General features: G+C 42.5%; 1 protein-coding gene across 1 annotated transcript in view; it reads left to right on the top strand.

The window, feature by feature from the left end:
• LOC109921973 (unconventional myosin-XV-like) overlaps window positions 1–10,494 on the top strand; it is a 68,432-nt gene extending 57,938 nt beyond the window's left edge. Inside the window, exons 16-18 of the mRNA XM_048611154.1 lie at window positions 8,473–8,581; window positions 9,434–9,511; window positions 10,120–10,494. Coding sequence (XP_048467111.1) covers window positions 8,473–8,581; window positions 9,434–9,511; window positions 10,120–10,494 — 562 coding nt within the window. The remainder of the gene's footprint in view (window positions 1–8,472; window positions 8,582–9,433; window positions 9,512–10,119) is intronic.
• The last annotated feature ends 6,035 nt before the right edge of the window (window positions 10,495–16,529 follow it).

The raw sequence follows: 16,529 nt of genomic DNA, 5'->3' as shown, positions 1-16,529 counted from the left end.
CATCTGCAGTTCTTTCGGTTTTTAAACAGAAAAAGATAGTGTATGATGCATGTCAGGTCAATTCTTCAAGTGAAAGTTTTGAGAGGGGAAGTGTTTCCCTTCTGGATTAAAAATCTGACTATCTACACTTAACTATCAAGTCTCTACAGCATGCTAAGGTAAAGATTTCTTCAGATTCACCAACCTCTGAGGGAAGATATTCCCCATCTTTGTCTTATATGGGTGATTGCTTTATCTGAGATTTTGCTTTCCAGTCCTAAATTCTCCCACAAGGGCAATCACAATTCCTTCATACTTATGATCAACATAGTGAACTTCATTGTACTGCCTCCAAAGCCAGTATTTCTTTCCTTAGATAAGGGGCTTCAAACTGTTCACAGTATTCCAGCTGTGGTCTAACTTGTGCCTTGTGACTTCAACTTCCCCAATATCCTGAGCAGGAGGTTTGCTAGAGCTCTTCGGGAGGGTTTAAGCTAGTTTGGCAGGGTGATGGGAACCGGAGCTGTGGATCAGAGGATGGGGTAGCTGGTGTACAGGCAGATACAGCATGCAGAGAGTCTGTAAGGAAGGATAGGCAGTTGACAGGGCAAAGTTGCAATCAGTGCGATGGGTTGAAGTGTGTCTATTTTAACACAAGAAGTGTCAGGAATAAGGGTGACGAACTTAGAGCATGGATCAGTACTTGGAACTATGATGTTATGGCCGTTACGAAGACTTGGATAACCCAGGGGCAGGAATGGTTGTTGGATGTTCCGGGGTTTAGATGTTTCAAAAGAAATAGGGAGGGAGGTAAAAGAGGTGGGGGAGTAGCATTGCCATTCAGGGATGGTATCACAGCTGCAGAAAGGGAGGTCGTCGAGGAGGGTTTGTCTACTGAGTCAGCATGGGTGCAAGTCAGAAACAGGAAAGGAACAGTCACTTTATTGGGAGTTTTCTATAGACCACACCGTGCCCCCCCCGCCCCCCCACCAAACAATAGCAACAGAGACACTGAGGAACAGATTGGGAGACAGATTGTGGAAAGGTGCAGAAGTAATAGGGTTGTTGTTATGGATGACTTCAACTTCCCTAATATCGATTGGAACCTCCTAAGTGCAAATAGTTTGGATGGAGTAGATTTTGTCAAGTGTGTCTAGGAAGGATTTCTGACTCAATATGTAGATAGGCCGACAAGAGGGGGGCCATGTTGGTTTTGGTGCTTGGCAATGAACCAGGCCAGGTGTCAGATCTCTCGGTGGGAGAGCATTTCGGTGATAGTGATCACAACTCCCTGACCTTTACTATAGTCATAGAGAGGGATAGGAGCAGATGACATGGGAAAGTATTTATTTGGGGGAGGGGGAATTACAATGCTATTAGGCAAGAACTGCGGAGCATAAATTGGGAACAGATATTCTCAGGGAAGTGCACAACAGAAATGTGGAGGTTGTTTAGGAAGCAGTTGCTATGAGTACTGGATAGGTTTGTCCCACTGAGGCAAGGAAGGGATGGTAAGGTGAAGGAATCTTGGAATGACAAGACATGTGGAACATCTAGTCAAGAGGAAGAAGGAAACTTACTTAAGGTTGAGGAAGCAAGGATCGGACAGAGCTCTAGAGGGCTACAAGGTAACCAGGTAGGAACTGAAGAATGGACTTAGGAGAGCTAGAGGGTGAATGAAAAAGCTTTGGTGGGTAGGATCAAGGAAAACCCCAAGGCATTCTATGCTTATGTGAGGAACAAGAGGATGGCCATAGTGAGGGTAGGGCCAATCAGGGATAGTGGAGGGAACTTGTGCACGGAGTCAAAGGAGGTAGGGGAGGTCCTTAATGAATACTTTGCTTCAATGTTCACCAGTGAGAGAGACCTTGATGTTTTTGAGGACAGCATGAAACAGGCAGATATGCTCGAAGAGGTTGATGTAGGAAGTGCTAGAAATTTTGAAAAACATGAGGATAGATAAGTCAGAGATAGTAGGAACTGCAGATGCTGGAGAATCTGAGATAACAAGGTGTAGATCTGGATGAACACAGCAGGCCAAGCAGCATCAGAGGAACAGGAAGGCTGACATTTCGGGCCTAGACCCTTCTTCAGAAATGGGGGAGGGGAAGGGGGTTCTGAAATAAATAGGGAGGGAGGGGGAGGCGGATAGAGGATGGATAGAGGGGAAGATGGCTGGAGAGGAGACAGACAGGTCAAAGAGGCGGGGATGGAACCAGTAAAGGTGAGTGTAGGTGGGGAGGTAGGGAGGACATAGGTCAGTCCAGGGAGGATGGACAGGTCAAGGGGGCAGGATGAGGTTAGTAGGTGGGAAATGGGGGTGGGGCTTGAGGTGGGAGGAGGGGATAGGTGGGAGGAAGGACAGGTTGGGGAGGCGGGGACGAGCTGGGCTGGTTTTGGGATGCGGTAGGGGGAGGGGAGATTTTGAAGCTTGGACTTCACAAACGTCAGCCTTCCTGCTCCTCTGATGCTGCTTGGCCTGCTGTGTTCATCCAGCTCTACACCTTTTTAATCTAGGATAGATAAGTCCCCTGGGCCGGACAGGATATACCCAAGGTTATTACGGGAAGCGAGGGAAGAGATTGCTGCCCCTTTGGCAATGATCTTTGCATCCTCACTGTCCACTGGAGTAGTACCAGATGATTGGAGGGTGGCAAATGTCATTCACTTGTTCAAGAAATGGAATAAGGATAATCCTGGGAATTACAGACCAGTCAGTCTTACTTCTGTGGTGGGCAAATTATTGGAGAGGATTCTGCGAGATAGTATTTATGATTATTTGGAAAAGCACAGATTGATTAGAAATAATCAGCAAGGATTTGTGAGGGGCAGGTCATGCCTCACCAGCCTTATTGAATTCTTTGAGGATGTGATAAAACACATTGAAGAAGGCAGAGCAGTGGATGTGGTGTATATGGATTTTAGCAAGGCATTTGATAAGGTTCCCCATGATAGGCTCATTCAGAAAGTAAGGAGGCATGGGATTCAGGAAAATTTGGCTGTCTGGATACAAAACTCGTCGTCCAATAGAAGACAGAGGATGATAGTAGATGGAAAATACTCAGCCTGGAGCTCAGTGACCAGTGGTGTTCCGCAGGGATTTGTTCTGGGACCTCTGCTCTTTGTGATCTTTATAAATCACTTGGATGAGGAAGTGGAAGGGTGGGTTAGTATGTTTGCTAATGACACGAAAGTTGGTGGAGTTGTGGACAGCATGGAGGGCTGTTGTAGGTTGCAACGGGACATTGACAGGATGTAGAGCTGGGCAAAGAAGTGGCAGATGGAATTCAACCCAGAAAAGTGTGAAGTGATTCATTTTGGAAGGTCAAATTTGTATGCAGAATACAGGGTTAATGGCAGGATTCTTGGCAGTGTGGAGGAACAGAGGGATCTTGGAGTCCACGTCCATAGATCCCTCAAAGTTGCCACCCAAATTGATAGGGTTATAAAGAAGGCGTATGGTGTGTTGGCTTTCATTTGCAGGGGAATTGAGTTTAAGAGGTTAACCGTGAGGTTATGCTGTAGCTCTATAAAACCCTGGTTAGACCACTCTTGGAATACTGGAGCAAAGAAAGATGACAGGTGTCTTGATAGAGGTGTATAAGATGATGAGGCATAGATAGAGTGGATAGTCAGAGACTTTTTCCCAGGGCGGAAACGACTATTACGAGGGGACATAATTTTAAGGTGATTGGAGGAAGGATAAGGGGAGATGTCAAAGGTAGCTTCTTTACACAAAGAGTGGTGGGTGTATGGAATGCGCTGCCGGCAGTAGTAGTGGAGTCAGATACTTTAGAGACTTTTAAGCGACTCTTGGATAGCACATGGAGGATAGTAAAATGTAGGGTATGCAGGGTAGTTTGATCTTAGTAGGATAATAGGTCGGCACAACATCCTGGGCCGAAGGGCCTGTACAGTGCTGTACTGTTCTATGTTCTGTGTTCTTTTGTATAGTTTTAGCAAAACATCTCTGTTTTTATTCTTACAGTGAGCTAACTGGCCTATTGTTACCTTTTTTTTGTTTTGCTCACTTCTTGAATAAAGATGTTACATTGACAGTTTTCCAATCCTCCACACTTCCCAGAATCTAAGGATTCTCGGAAGATTACTACCAGTGCATCCACTATGTCTGTAGCTACTTCCTTTAAAATCCAAGGATTCATCCCATTAAGTCCAGGGAACATATCGGACTTTAGCCCCATTAATTTCCTCCTTGTTTGCCCTTAATTATTTAGTATCTTTGTAATGCTTTTAGTATTTTCTGCTGTGAGGACTGGTGCAGCTTCTCTGCCATTTTCTGGTTCCCCATTATCAATTCCTCAGCTTCATTCTCTAATGGACATTCACTTTGACCTCTCTCTTCCTTATTTATATTTAAGGAAACTCCGACTGACCATCGTGAAATTACTTACAAGGTTGCCCTCAAAGTTTGTTTTCTCCCTCTATTATTACTTTGGTTGCCTTTTGTTGGTTTTTAAAACTTTCCCAATCCTCTGGCTTACCACTAATTTTCACCACAATCTATGTTTTTTTCTTTCAATTTAATGCTATCCTTAACATCCCTAGTTAAACAGGGTTGGCTTGTTCCTGGAATTCTTCTTTCTCACTGGGATATATATTTGTTGTGAGCCATAACTATTTTCTTGAAATTCTGCAAGTGTTCCTCTACTGTCCTTGCTGCTAAACTCCTTTTGCGGTGTTTCTTCTCCAGTTCGGTCTGCACTCGTTTCTTTGTAATTACACTTATTTAAATTTAGCGCAGTTGTTTCCAACTCAAGTTCCTCTCTGACTGAATGCTAAATTCGACCATGTCACTGGTTTCTCACAGACCTTTTACTTTGAGATCATTTATTAAATCTACCTTATGGCATCACCAGAACTAAAATAGCCTGATCTCTGATTGGATCCACGACATATTGCTCTCGGAATCTCTCCTATATACATTCTATTAATTCTTCCTATGGCTACCTCTGCCAAACAAAATATCTCAATTTTTTTTAGAATCCCTTTGACCCAACAAGTCCACACTGACCCTCAACACATCCCACCCAGACCCATCCTCCTATAATCTACCTAGTGTGCACATCCCTGAACACTATGGGCAACTTAGCATGGCCAATCCACCTAACTTGCACATCTTTGGACTGTGGGAGGAAACCGGAGCACCCGGAGGAAACCCACGCAGACACGGGGGGAAGTGCAAACTCCGCACAGACAGTCACCTGAGGGTGGAATTGAACCCGGGTCCCTGGTGCTGTGAGGCCACTGTGCCACCCCCAATTGACATGAAGTTAAAATTACAATAATGCCCTTGGGAAAAACATGAACACGGACTTTGAGAGGGTTGGGTTAATTAAAGAGACGCAGCATGAATTTGTAAACAAATTCATCATGTTTGACTATTTAATTGAATTTCTTAATGATAGATCCGAAAATAGTTTTGAAGGTAATGCTGTGGATTTGACAATATGGATTTTACAAAAGCGTTTGACAAAGTTCCAGACAGAAATTGATAGCAAAATTAAAGTCCTTAGAATAGCAGGGTCATTGTTCAAATATATAAAAAAATGGTTTATGGACTGTAAATAATGAGGAAAGTAACATGGAAAGTAATGAATTGGGAGGAGGTTATTTTTCAGACTGGAGGATGTAGACAGTGATGACCCCTAAAAGGCAATGCTTGTACCACTGCTCGTTTTGATGTAGAGTAAAATTCATAACACACTTAGCTCACACCAGTGTCAATGGCACTGGTAAGTAAAAAAATACTACTTAACCAATGGCATATGCTGCAAGTTGCAGAGACTGATAGAATCTCCACTTTTGATTCTATTCATTTCAAACACTGAGGGAAAATGCCTCAACCTTCAGCTAGTTCTTTTACAATCTCTTCAGACTAACAACATCAGTATTATATACAATAACATTGACCCCTGCATGGGGATGCAGCAGGGTTGGGGGGATGGTCGAGATATTGGAGACTCTGATTCCAGTTGTGGGGCGCTAGATAACATGATTGTTGCTGTATATTAATGACTTGGATCTTGGCATAGTGAGTTGAATGTCAAACCTTGCTGATAATACCAAATTTGGAGATATGATTAACAGTGACGATGGTGCACATTGCCTGCCTGCAACAGGTCTGCATGATCTGATAGCAATTACAGAGACATAGCTACAAGGTAAGAAAGACTAGGTGCTGAATAGCAGATGCTTATGGCATTTAGGAAAGATATGAAGCCAAGAAAAATAGACAGAAAGCTCTGTTAGTTAATAATGGTCTTGGTATAACAAAAAGAGATGATATTAGTTTTGGGGATCAGGATATGTAATCAGTTTGTGTAAAGATGAAAATTAATAAAAGTAAGAAGTTACTTATGGGCCCTCTAACAGCAATCACACTAGGGGTGAGATATACAGGAAGAAATAATAGGAGCTTATGGAGAAAGGCAAGAATCATTCGTGATTTTAAACTGGATTTGATGAATCAGATTAACAAAAGTAGCATGGAAGATGTGTTCATGGAGTGTTTTCAGGACTGTATCTTAGTAGCAGTACATTCTAGAGCAATAATGATCATAATATGTCTGGATGGGAAGTGCTTCGGAGGGTCGGTGTGGACCTGATGGGCCGAATGACCTGCTTCTATAATGTAGGGATTCTATGATGAATGAATTTTTCATTCAGTTTGAGGGAGAAAAGAGAGGATCTGATATCCCATCAGATTGGAAACTAGCAAATGTGACACCTCTATTCACAATGGGAAAGAGACAGAATCTGTGAACCTTAACCTAGTGTCCCAGCTCACTTTAGTCAGTGATTTTTTTTTAAAATTCACTTGTGGGACGTGGGTGTTGCTGGCTGGGCTAGCATTTAAAAACCCGTACCTAACTGCCCTTGAGAAGGTGGTGATGAGTTGCCATCTTGAACCACTGGAGCCCATGGGCTGAAGACAGACCACAATGTAGTTAAGGAGAGGATCTCATGCCTTCATAATTTCCCTTGTTTAAGTTTAAAACATTAGTCATAGATCCATGGAAAGCAGGAATCTTGGACAGTTAGTATAGCATCTACCGTAAGGACACTGCTGGAATCTATCTTGGGGGGTTTATAACAGGGCACTTTGAAAATCCTAATGCAATCAGGTACAGCCCGCCATGGTTTTGTAAAAGGGAAATCACGTTTGACTTATTTATTAGACTTCTTTGAGGAACAAACAAGCAACTTGGATAAAACGGAATCAGCAATATAAAGTACTTAGATTTCCAGAAGGCATTTGACAACACACCATATCAAAGGTTACTATGCAAAATAAGAGCTAATGTTTCAGGGGTAACCTATTAGCATGGACAGAGGGTTGGTCAACTATTAGGAAGCAGGGGATAGGGATAAAAGGGTAGTTTTCAGGTCGGCATGATCTAATGAATGGTGTACCACAGGGAATAGTGTTGGGATCTCAATTATTACAATTTATATTATTGACTTGGACAAAGGAGCTGAATGTATGGATTCTAAATTTGCTGATGATACAAAAGTAGGTAGGAAAGTATATTGTGAAATTGTAATTTGTGAAGAAGACATTAGGTGTCAGTGGGTAAAAATTCGACAGATGGAGTATAATGTTGGAAAATGTGAACTTGTCCACTTTGGCATGAGCAATAGATAAACAATATAGAATTTTAATGGAGAGAGATTACAGTACTTAGTTGTGCAGAGGTATCTGGGTGTTATGGTGCAGAATGTTCTCCTGCAGATACAGCAAGTAATTAGGAAGGCAAATGGAATATTGTCAGTTATTGAAAAGGGAAAGGAATATAGAAGTAGTAATGTCTTGCTACAGTTGTTTACAGTGTTGGTGAGGTCATAGCTGGAGTGGAGTGTATAGTTTTGGTTTAAGAAAGGATTTAAACGTGTTAGAAGTAGTTCAGACAAAATTCCATCAAATGGTACCTGAGCTGGGTGGATTTGACTTGTGCAGAAATGTTAGACAGACTGATCCTATAACCACTGGAGTTCGGAAGAATGAGAGATGATCTTGTTGAAACTTATAAGACACTGATGGTCTTTGCCAGGTTGGGTGCTGAAAGGAAGTGTCTCCTTGCAGACCAGAACTAGACGTCAATGTTTAAAAACAATGTATCTTCCATTTAAGATGGAGATGAGGAGGATTTTTCTTTCTCGCAGAGGGTCATAAATCTCTGCAACACTTTTGCCCAGAGAGCAGTGGAAATACAAACATAGAAATAGAAGCAGGATTAGGCCATTCAACCCATCAAGCCCACTCTACTATTCAACATGATCACGACTGATGCTCCATCTCAATGCCATACTCCTCCAATGTCCCTTTACCCTTTGACACTTTAGTTTCTAGAAATCTATCTATTCATTATTTAAATATGTTCAGGTTCATCTGTAAGAAGGAACCATTGTTTTGTTGCTAGGGGAAATGGTGCAGCTCCTTGTCCCACAGTGTGCTTTTCTTGCACATTGTAGGTACAGCATTTTACAGAAGGGGAATTGCTCAGAAAGTGAGTTCTGCTCTTCTATCCTCGAGAAGGTCGCTGAGGGTACTCCGGGGCTTTATCAACTTGGACTCACCAAGGTAACTAGATAAAAGCAAAGCATTACAGATGCTGGAAATCTGAAACAAACACAGAAAGTACTGGAGAAGCTCAGTAAGTCTGGCAGAATGTAAGAGAGAAATAGAGCTAACATTTCAAGCCTGATATGATTTTTCTTTAGAACTTCAGTAATTAGAGTATTGGCTCTTCCACTGGAGTTATATGTTGTGTGGGACAGAGTCTGATGAAGTTTTGGTGAAAGGTCAATGGCCTTGAAACATTAACTCTACTTTCTTCCCATTGAAGCTGCCAGACATGCTGAGTTTCTCCAGCAATTTCTGTTTCTGATCTCCAGCATCTGCAGTTCTTTGTTTTATTTTGGTATAATGTGTGCACCCTGAAGACACACTGGAAATGCATACTTTGGAATATATATTTAGTGGATATGTACTAGTTAAAAGCTTGCTAAATGCCATGTCGATGACCCAACTCAACTCATTGATGTTCAGCCTCAAATCTCAGCAAACTCACCAAAAAGGTTAGACATTGAGACAACATGATATGACAACTAGAGTGCGTACCTGATGAATTCAGCTCACCACTTGCGTCAAAGGACCTGTATGTTGGACCCCAAATAACAACATTTCAAGGTACACACCATTGGGTATACTACATCCTTAGACACTGGGATCGAATGTGCCAGGCTATAAGTACCCTCATGGGGCATGAAAAAATACTGGCAGGCAAGTTTAGTGAGAATCCCAAGATATTCTGTAAGTATATCATGGGGAAGAAAATAATCAGGGAACAAGTAGGCTATAAGTAACCAAGGGGGAAATCTGTGTTAAAGCTGAAGGACATTGGTACAGTCCTTCATATCTGTCTTTACTCAGAAGAAGGAGGATGTAAGTGCAGAATTCGAGAAGATGGACTGTGAGGTTCTAGAGCAAATCGATATAAGGAATGAGGAGGTATTGGAGGCTTGGGAACAAGGAGATATAGAGAAAGGGCCAAACTTGGAAACATAGAGATATGATGAGGGGAATACAGTGGGAAACGAAGTGATATATAGAGAGGAAGAACATTGGAAGGCAGAGGAATATAGAGAGAGGACACATCCAGCAATAAAGGGGTATCGAGAAGGGGACAAACTTGGGAACAGAGGGATATAAAGAGGGGGATATACTGGGTAACAGAGGGTTATAGACAGGATTCACGTTGGGGTGCAGAAGCATTTAGAGAGAAGGACACATTCCGGAACAAAGGAAGATGAAGAATGGGATAAACTTGGGAACAGAGGGATATAGAAAGGGAGATGCATTGTGGAACAAAGGAATATAGACTGAAAGACACACTGGCGAGAAAGGGTTATAGTGCTAGGGGGAGCAGTGAAGAACAAAGGGATATAGAGAAGGAGACACATTGGAGAAAAACATTGAAACTGACAATGAAAATTATTCACAGAAGCCTAGAATCTGGAGAGTAGTGGAAGCAGGGTGATATCAATCTGTTTGGGTATATTAAAGGTGCCTTGATGTAGACCTCAAGTTTAGTGGCAATATGTTCGTTGTTTCCACAGGTGTTTTTGAAGAATGAGCTTTTCAATCAGTTAGAGCATTGTTGGCGGAAGACCCAGAACTGGGCAGCTGTCACCATTCAGAAAAACATCCGTGGCTTCATCAACAGGAAAATCTTCCAGATCTTCAAACAGAAGATAGTCATTATTCAATCTCATATCAGAGGACACCAGGCCAGGTCAACCTCCTCTGCACCATCTAATAGTGTGGCATGTGTAAAATATTCCATAGCTTTTGAGGCAGTAACTCTCACTTATAGGAATGATAGGCTTCCTGTAGCTACACGCTTCTACGGCCTCAAAGAGTACCTTTATCAACCAAATCAACGAGTCTTGGCTCAAGTCAGCTCTAGTGGTCAACTCTGCAAAGATGCATAAGGAATAGGAGCAGGAGTAGGCCATTTGGCTCCTCAAGCCTGCAATATCATTCAACAAGGCTTTGGCTGATCTTTATCAACACCACTTTCATGCTGGAACGCCACATCCATGATTCTGTTCATATCCAAACATCCATCTATCACTGTTTTGAATATACTCAACAACTGAACCTCAACAACCCCCTGAGGTTAGGAATTCTGAATGTTCACGTTGCCTGAGATGAAGAAATTTCTGAACATCTCAACACTGACCCCTCATCATAAATTATGGTCCCTATTTCTCCAGCTAGTGAGAAAGCTTCCTGACTTTGTGTGTACCTTAGAGTTTAGAAGAATAAGAAGACAACTCCTTGAAGCGTACATAAGTCTTACAGGGAAGATATAAGAAGGATGTTTACCCTGACTGGCAAGTGTAGAAACAGGGGACGCACTCTCAGAATAAAATTGGTGGATTGATTGATTAATTGATTGATTTTATTGTCACGTGTACCGAAATACAGTGAAAAGCTTCATTTATGAACGGTATAGGCAGATCACGGCAAGCAAAGGATGTACAGATCAAAAAGACTTAGAGGCACACAGGTTACATTGCAGATTACATTATTTGAGGCTAGAGAGTCCATTCAACAGTCCGATTACAGCCAAAAAGAAGCTGTTCCTGAACCTGCTTGTGCGTGTGTTCAGGCTTCTGTATTCTGACAGTTGAGGTTGTGGGAGGTCATTATCACGTTGTGATGGGTCTTTGATGATGTTGGCTGCCTCTCCGTGGCAGTGAATGTGTAAATGGAGTCCGTGGATGGAAGGTTGGCTTCTGTGATGGACTGGGCTGTGCACACCACCTTCTGTAGTTTCTTACAGTCCTTGACAGAGCAGTTGCCGTACCAGGCCATTGTGCACCCGGACAGTATACTTTCAATGGTACATCTGTAGAAGTTGGTGAGGGATCTTATGGACATGTCAAATTTCCTGAGCCACCTGACGAAGAAGAGGCATTGTTGTGCCTTTTTGACTGTCACATCTACGTGTGAAATCCAGGACAGATTGTCAGTTATCGTCACTCCGAGGAACTTGATGCTCTTCACCCTCTCAACCACGGTTCCATTGATGTAGATGGGGGTGTGTTCTCCTCCTTTCTTTCTTACGTCAATGATCAGTTCTTTAGTTTTGCTGACGTTGAGAGACAGATTGTTTTCATTGCACCATGTCACCAAGCCTTCTATCCGCCTTCTGTATTTTGACTCGTCGTTGTTAGATATCTGTCCCATTATGGTGGTGTCGTCAGCGAACTTGTAAATGGTATTCATTTGGAATTTGGCAACACAGTCGTAGATATACAGGGAGTTCAGTAGGGGCCTGAGGACACATCCTTGGCGGGGGCTCCAGTGTTGATTGTTATTGTGGAGGAGGTGCAGTTACCTATCCTCACTGATTGCAGCCTACTGGTTAGAAAGCTGAGGATCCAGTTGCAGAGGATGGAGCCAAGACCAAGGTCATGCAGTTTTGATATCAGTCTGGAGGGAATAATGGTGTTGAAGGTGGAGCTGTAGTCAATGAGCACGAGTCTGACGTAGCGTAAGAGGAGGAATTTCTTCATTCAGAGGGTCATGAATGTCTGGAATTCTCTAGCTCAGAGGGTTATTGAGGTGCAGTCTTTGAGTTTATTCAGGACAGAGATTGATAAAACTTCTTGACATTAAAAACATCACAGGATATGGAGATTATGTGGGAAAATGGCGTTGAGGTTACAAGATTAATGACAATCTTCCCACGTAGATGCCACAGTCAAGAAGGCACAACAATGCCCCTTCTTCCTCAGGCGGCTCAGGAAATTTGACATATCCATAAGGTCCCTCACCAACTTTTACAGATGTCCCATTGAAAGCATTCTGTCTGGATGCGTAACGGCCTGGTATGGCAACTGCTCTGCCCAGGACCATAAGAAACTATAGCGGGTGGTGTGCACAGCCCAGACCATCATGAAAGCCAACCTTCCATCCATGGACAAAAACAGAAGTTGCTGGAAAAGCTCAGCAGGTCTGGCAGCATCGGTGAAGAGAAAATCAGCGTTAACGTTTCGGGTCCGGTGACCCTTCCTCATGACTTCCATCCATGGACTCTCTTTACAGGCTCGCTGCCGCGGAAATCATCAAAGACCCATCAAACCCCGGTAATGATCACCCACGACCTCTTCCGTCAGGCAGAAGATACAGAAGCCTGAACACACACAAGCAGGTTCAGGAATAGCTTCTTTCCTGCCGTTGTCAGACAGTTGAATGGATTCTAGCCTCAAATAATGTAACCTGCAATGTAATCTGTATGCCTCTATGCCTTTTTGACCTGCGCATCCTTTGCTTGCTGTGATCTGCGTGTACTGCTCATAAACAAAGCTTATGGTATTTCGGTACATGTTACAATAAAATCAATCAATCAATCAATCGTTGAACAGTGTAGTATGCTGGAGGGGCCAAATGGCCTACTCCTGCTCCTATTTCCTATGCAAGAGTGCTGTATGTTTTGATGGGGCCTCCTGTCGTCCCTTTAAACTCTAATGTTTTTAGGCCCATATTCTACTGAATCTTTCCTCAGAGGACAACTCTCTCAAGCCCAGAATCAGTCTAGTAAATGTCTATTTGCCCCCTTTAGGTCAAGAGTGTCCTCTCTTAGGTCAAGCATCCAGACTTTAAGATAGTACTCAAGGTTTTGTTTCAACAAAACCCTGGATAATTTCAGCAACACTACATTACTTTATACTGAAAGTGCCCCTCCCTCCCAACACCCTGCAATAAAAACTAACTTACAATTTGTTTTTATAGCTACTTGCTGCACCTACATGTTAGCTGTTTCTGATTTGTGCACAACACTTATACTGAACATTTACCTAGTTCTCACTTTAAAAAATAATCTGTTTTCCATTTCCCCACCTGAGTGGCTAATTCCCTTTTTGCCCATAGTATACCCTTCTACTACCATCTTGCTCATTTACTTAACCTTTGGTGGTAACTGCTGAGAGGAGGCTATCAGGAGGTAGAGACAGCTTTCTGAGAAACTTTCTGTTTCTGAAGAAGGTACTGCTGGAATCAGTTTTGTGTAAGACAATTGAGATCATAAGTATGCTGCTGTTGGCAGTTCAGTTCCCTTCCTTCTAATCCCATGGCATGACTGTTATGCACTTTGCACACCATTAGACCACAAGATACAGGAGCAGAATTAGGCCATTCAACCCATCGAGTCTGCTCTGCCATTTGATCATGGCTGATTATGTTTCTCAACCCCATTCTCCTGCCTTCTCCATATAGCCCTTGATCCCCATTCAAACAAGAACCTATCTTTCTCTGTCTTAAATACACTCAATGACTTGTCCTCCACAGAATCTGCAGCAGTAAGTTCCAAAGAGTCACCAGCCTTTGGCTGAAGAAAGCCCCCCCTCATCTCAGTTCTAAAGGATCATCCCTTCACTCTGAGGCTGTGCCCTCCTCATCTTTCCTACGAATCAAAATATCTTCTCCACACCCACTCTATCCAAGCTTCTCAATATTCCGTAAATTTCAATGAGATTCTCCGTCACCCTTCTAAACTCCCATCTTTGAAGAACGGTCCCGACCCGAAACGTATGCTTTCCTGTTCCTCTGATGCTGCCTGGCCTGCTGTGTTCCTCCGGCTCCACACTGTGTTATCATGGTCAATTGAGTTCAGTTTCCTCTTCTTGCCCACAGTATTCTTCACCTCTGACTGTTGACTGATGGTACAGCCCCACACAACACCCGGCCACTTTGTGAGATACCTTATATTGCCTTGCTGTGTAGGAAACCACATAAAACAACTGCTGTAAATGACCAACTTAGTCAACTGTTCACTTGTGAACTACTGGCCTGGTTCTCTTTACATTGATCAATAAAGTGACTCATTCCTGTTATGGGAGTAGAATTGAGTGACACTATTTGCATCCCATGAAAAGTCCATAATATCTGAAGTGATCTGTTGTGGATCTCTTCAGAGGATCATGAATTATAGATTTGGTGACATCTCAGCTGGGGATTTACCCTTCAAATGGTAATTGAGGTGTGTCTGTGTGTGTGTGCGTGTGCGTGTCCACTGTCCTGTTCTCTAACATTATGTTTCAACTTCTCCACAAAAGGACTCGCTACAAGAAATTGAAGAGGAGCTTTGTGCAATTTGGAACTGCATCGGTCATCTCACAAGCAGTTGCTCACAGGAGATGCAAACAGGTTAGAAACTAATTGACTCATTTCTGATGTCAGCCTCATCTCCACTGTCCCTTCCCCTTTCCGCTTGATTTATTCTCTGCTCAGCTCATTTTCCCTCTTTTCCTCCACATAGCCGTCACATTTAGTTAGCAAGGCATTTGACATCAAACAATATACTTTGATTATGATGGAGGGAATTTCTGTGTTTCTGTACATGGATTTAGGACCACTCACCTATGAATGCTCACATAATCATTAAAAATAATGGGAAACATGTTATCCTGTAAAATGGGTCTAAAAAAGTTAATACTGATTGAGTGCAAAAAACACCACCCAGTGTGGTGATATCAGAAGTAAAAGTGTGGAGATCTTGAAGGAGTCAGACCTAAGAACAGATCCTCTTAACAATCTCTGTGAGACTGTAAAAACTCAATTTAAAATGGAAATCATTACAGAAATACAACATATTGTACTTCCTTGACCCTTCTAATTAAACCAGATGGTGTCTATTATCATCTGGAGTTCAATTTAGCTCAGTCACCTGGGTGGCTGGTTTGTGAGGTAGAGTGAAGCTAATAGCATAGACTCAATTCCCACACTGGCTAGGGTCACCATGAAGGATTCTCCTTCTCAACCTCTCCTCTTGCCTGAGGCATGGTTACCCTCAGGTTAACTATCATGTCTCTCTCTCTAATTAGAGAGTAACTCTATGTCTGGTAAGATTATAGCGAATTCATTTTTTTGATCTTGTCTGAATCATGGAGACCCTAGAGAGGTCCCTACTTAGGTAATGATAGTAGCAGGTATAACATGGTGAGCAGCAGTGGTGATCTGAAGACTGGTTTGACGACTCATATAGCATGGTGAGCAGTGCTGTGAAGATTATCAGTGGAGGTCTACCGGATGCTAAAGAAGAAAATCTTGTAGCAGCACTCAACACTGAAGAATACTTCAAAGAATGGGGCCAGAGGTGCATTGGAAGAGAGAAATCTGTAGCTCCTAAGCAGCGATACAGGCTGCATGATGAGAGGGCAGTTTGTGGGAGTAGTCCCAAGTCTGAGTTCATCTAGTAAGAGAATGGACATGAGAGATTGAGTGAGTCAAAATGAAAAAAATCCCTGTACAAAGAGGAGAGTTTGAATGATGTTGTGATTTGTGTTGAAAGTGTGAGATCCTAACTAATATGTTACATATCAGTTTGGGCATCACCACCACAGATAGGCGAGGCACAGCTAGAGAAATATAGAAAAAGCAGGACCAAGACAAAAACTCGTAATCAGAGAATCAGAGGCATCGCAAAAGATGTGAGCAGTTCAGATCTAACAGGGAAATTTTTCAGGTGACTTCATTAAAGTTGCAAAGTCTGCTAAAGCTGCCAAAGGCAGGAATCCTCTATTAAAGCCACGAAAGTGGGAATCTTCCATAAAACGAAAAGATGCGAGAAAGTCTTCCCCTACAGGGGCAAAGCACAGGAGTACCAGTATTATTGCAAATTAAAAATGTTTAAAGCAGATGGAATAGCTAAGCAAATTACAAAATTATGGGATTAGAAATTGTTTTGCCAGGAAGGTTTTAGTTCAGGGAAGGACCAAATGAAACACAAAATTGGAAAGAAAGTACTGGAGAAACTCAACAAGTCTAACAGCATCCGGATAGCAAGAAAGCGAAGAGTTTCAAGTCCAACTACACTTTCATGGAACTGTTTTTGTGCTTTTATTTCAGGTTCCTAGCTCCTCAGTATTTAGCTTTTACAAAATTGGACATCTTAGAGAAGACAATTCTTGATTTATGGATAGTAGGAATTGCTGATGCTGGAGAATGTGAGATAACA

Source organism: Rhincodon typus, chromosome 23 (genome assembly GCF_021869965.1).
Source record: "Rhincodon typus isolate 14 chromosome 23, sRhiTyp1.1, whole genome shotgun sequence".
NCBI lineage: Eukaryota > Metazoa > Chordata > Chondrichthyes > Orectolobiformes > Rhincodontidae > Rhincodon > Rhincodon typus.
The sequence above is the reverse complement of the archived record's forward strand: the minus strand, read 5'-3'. Positions and strand labels throughout refer to the sequence as shown.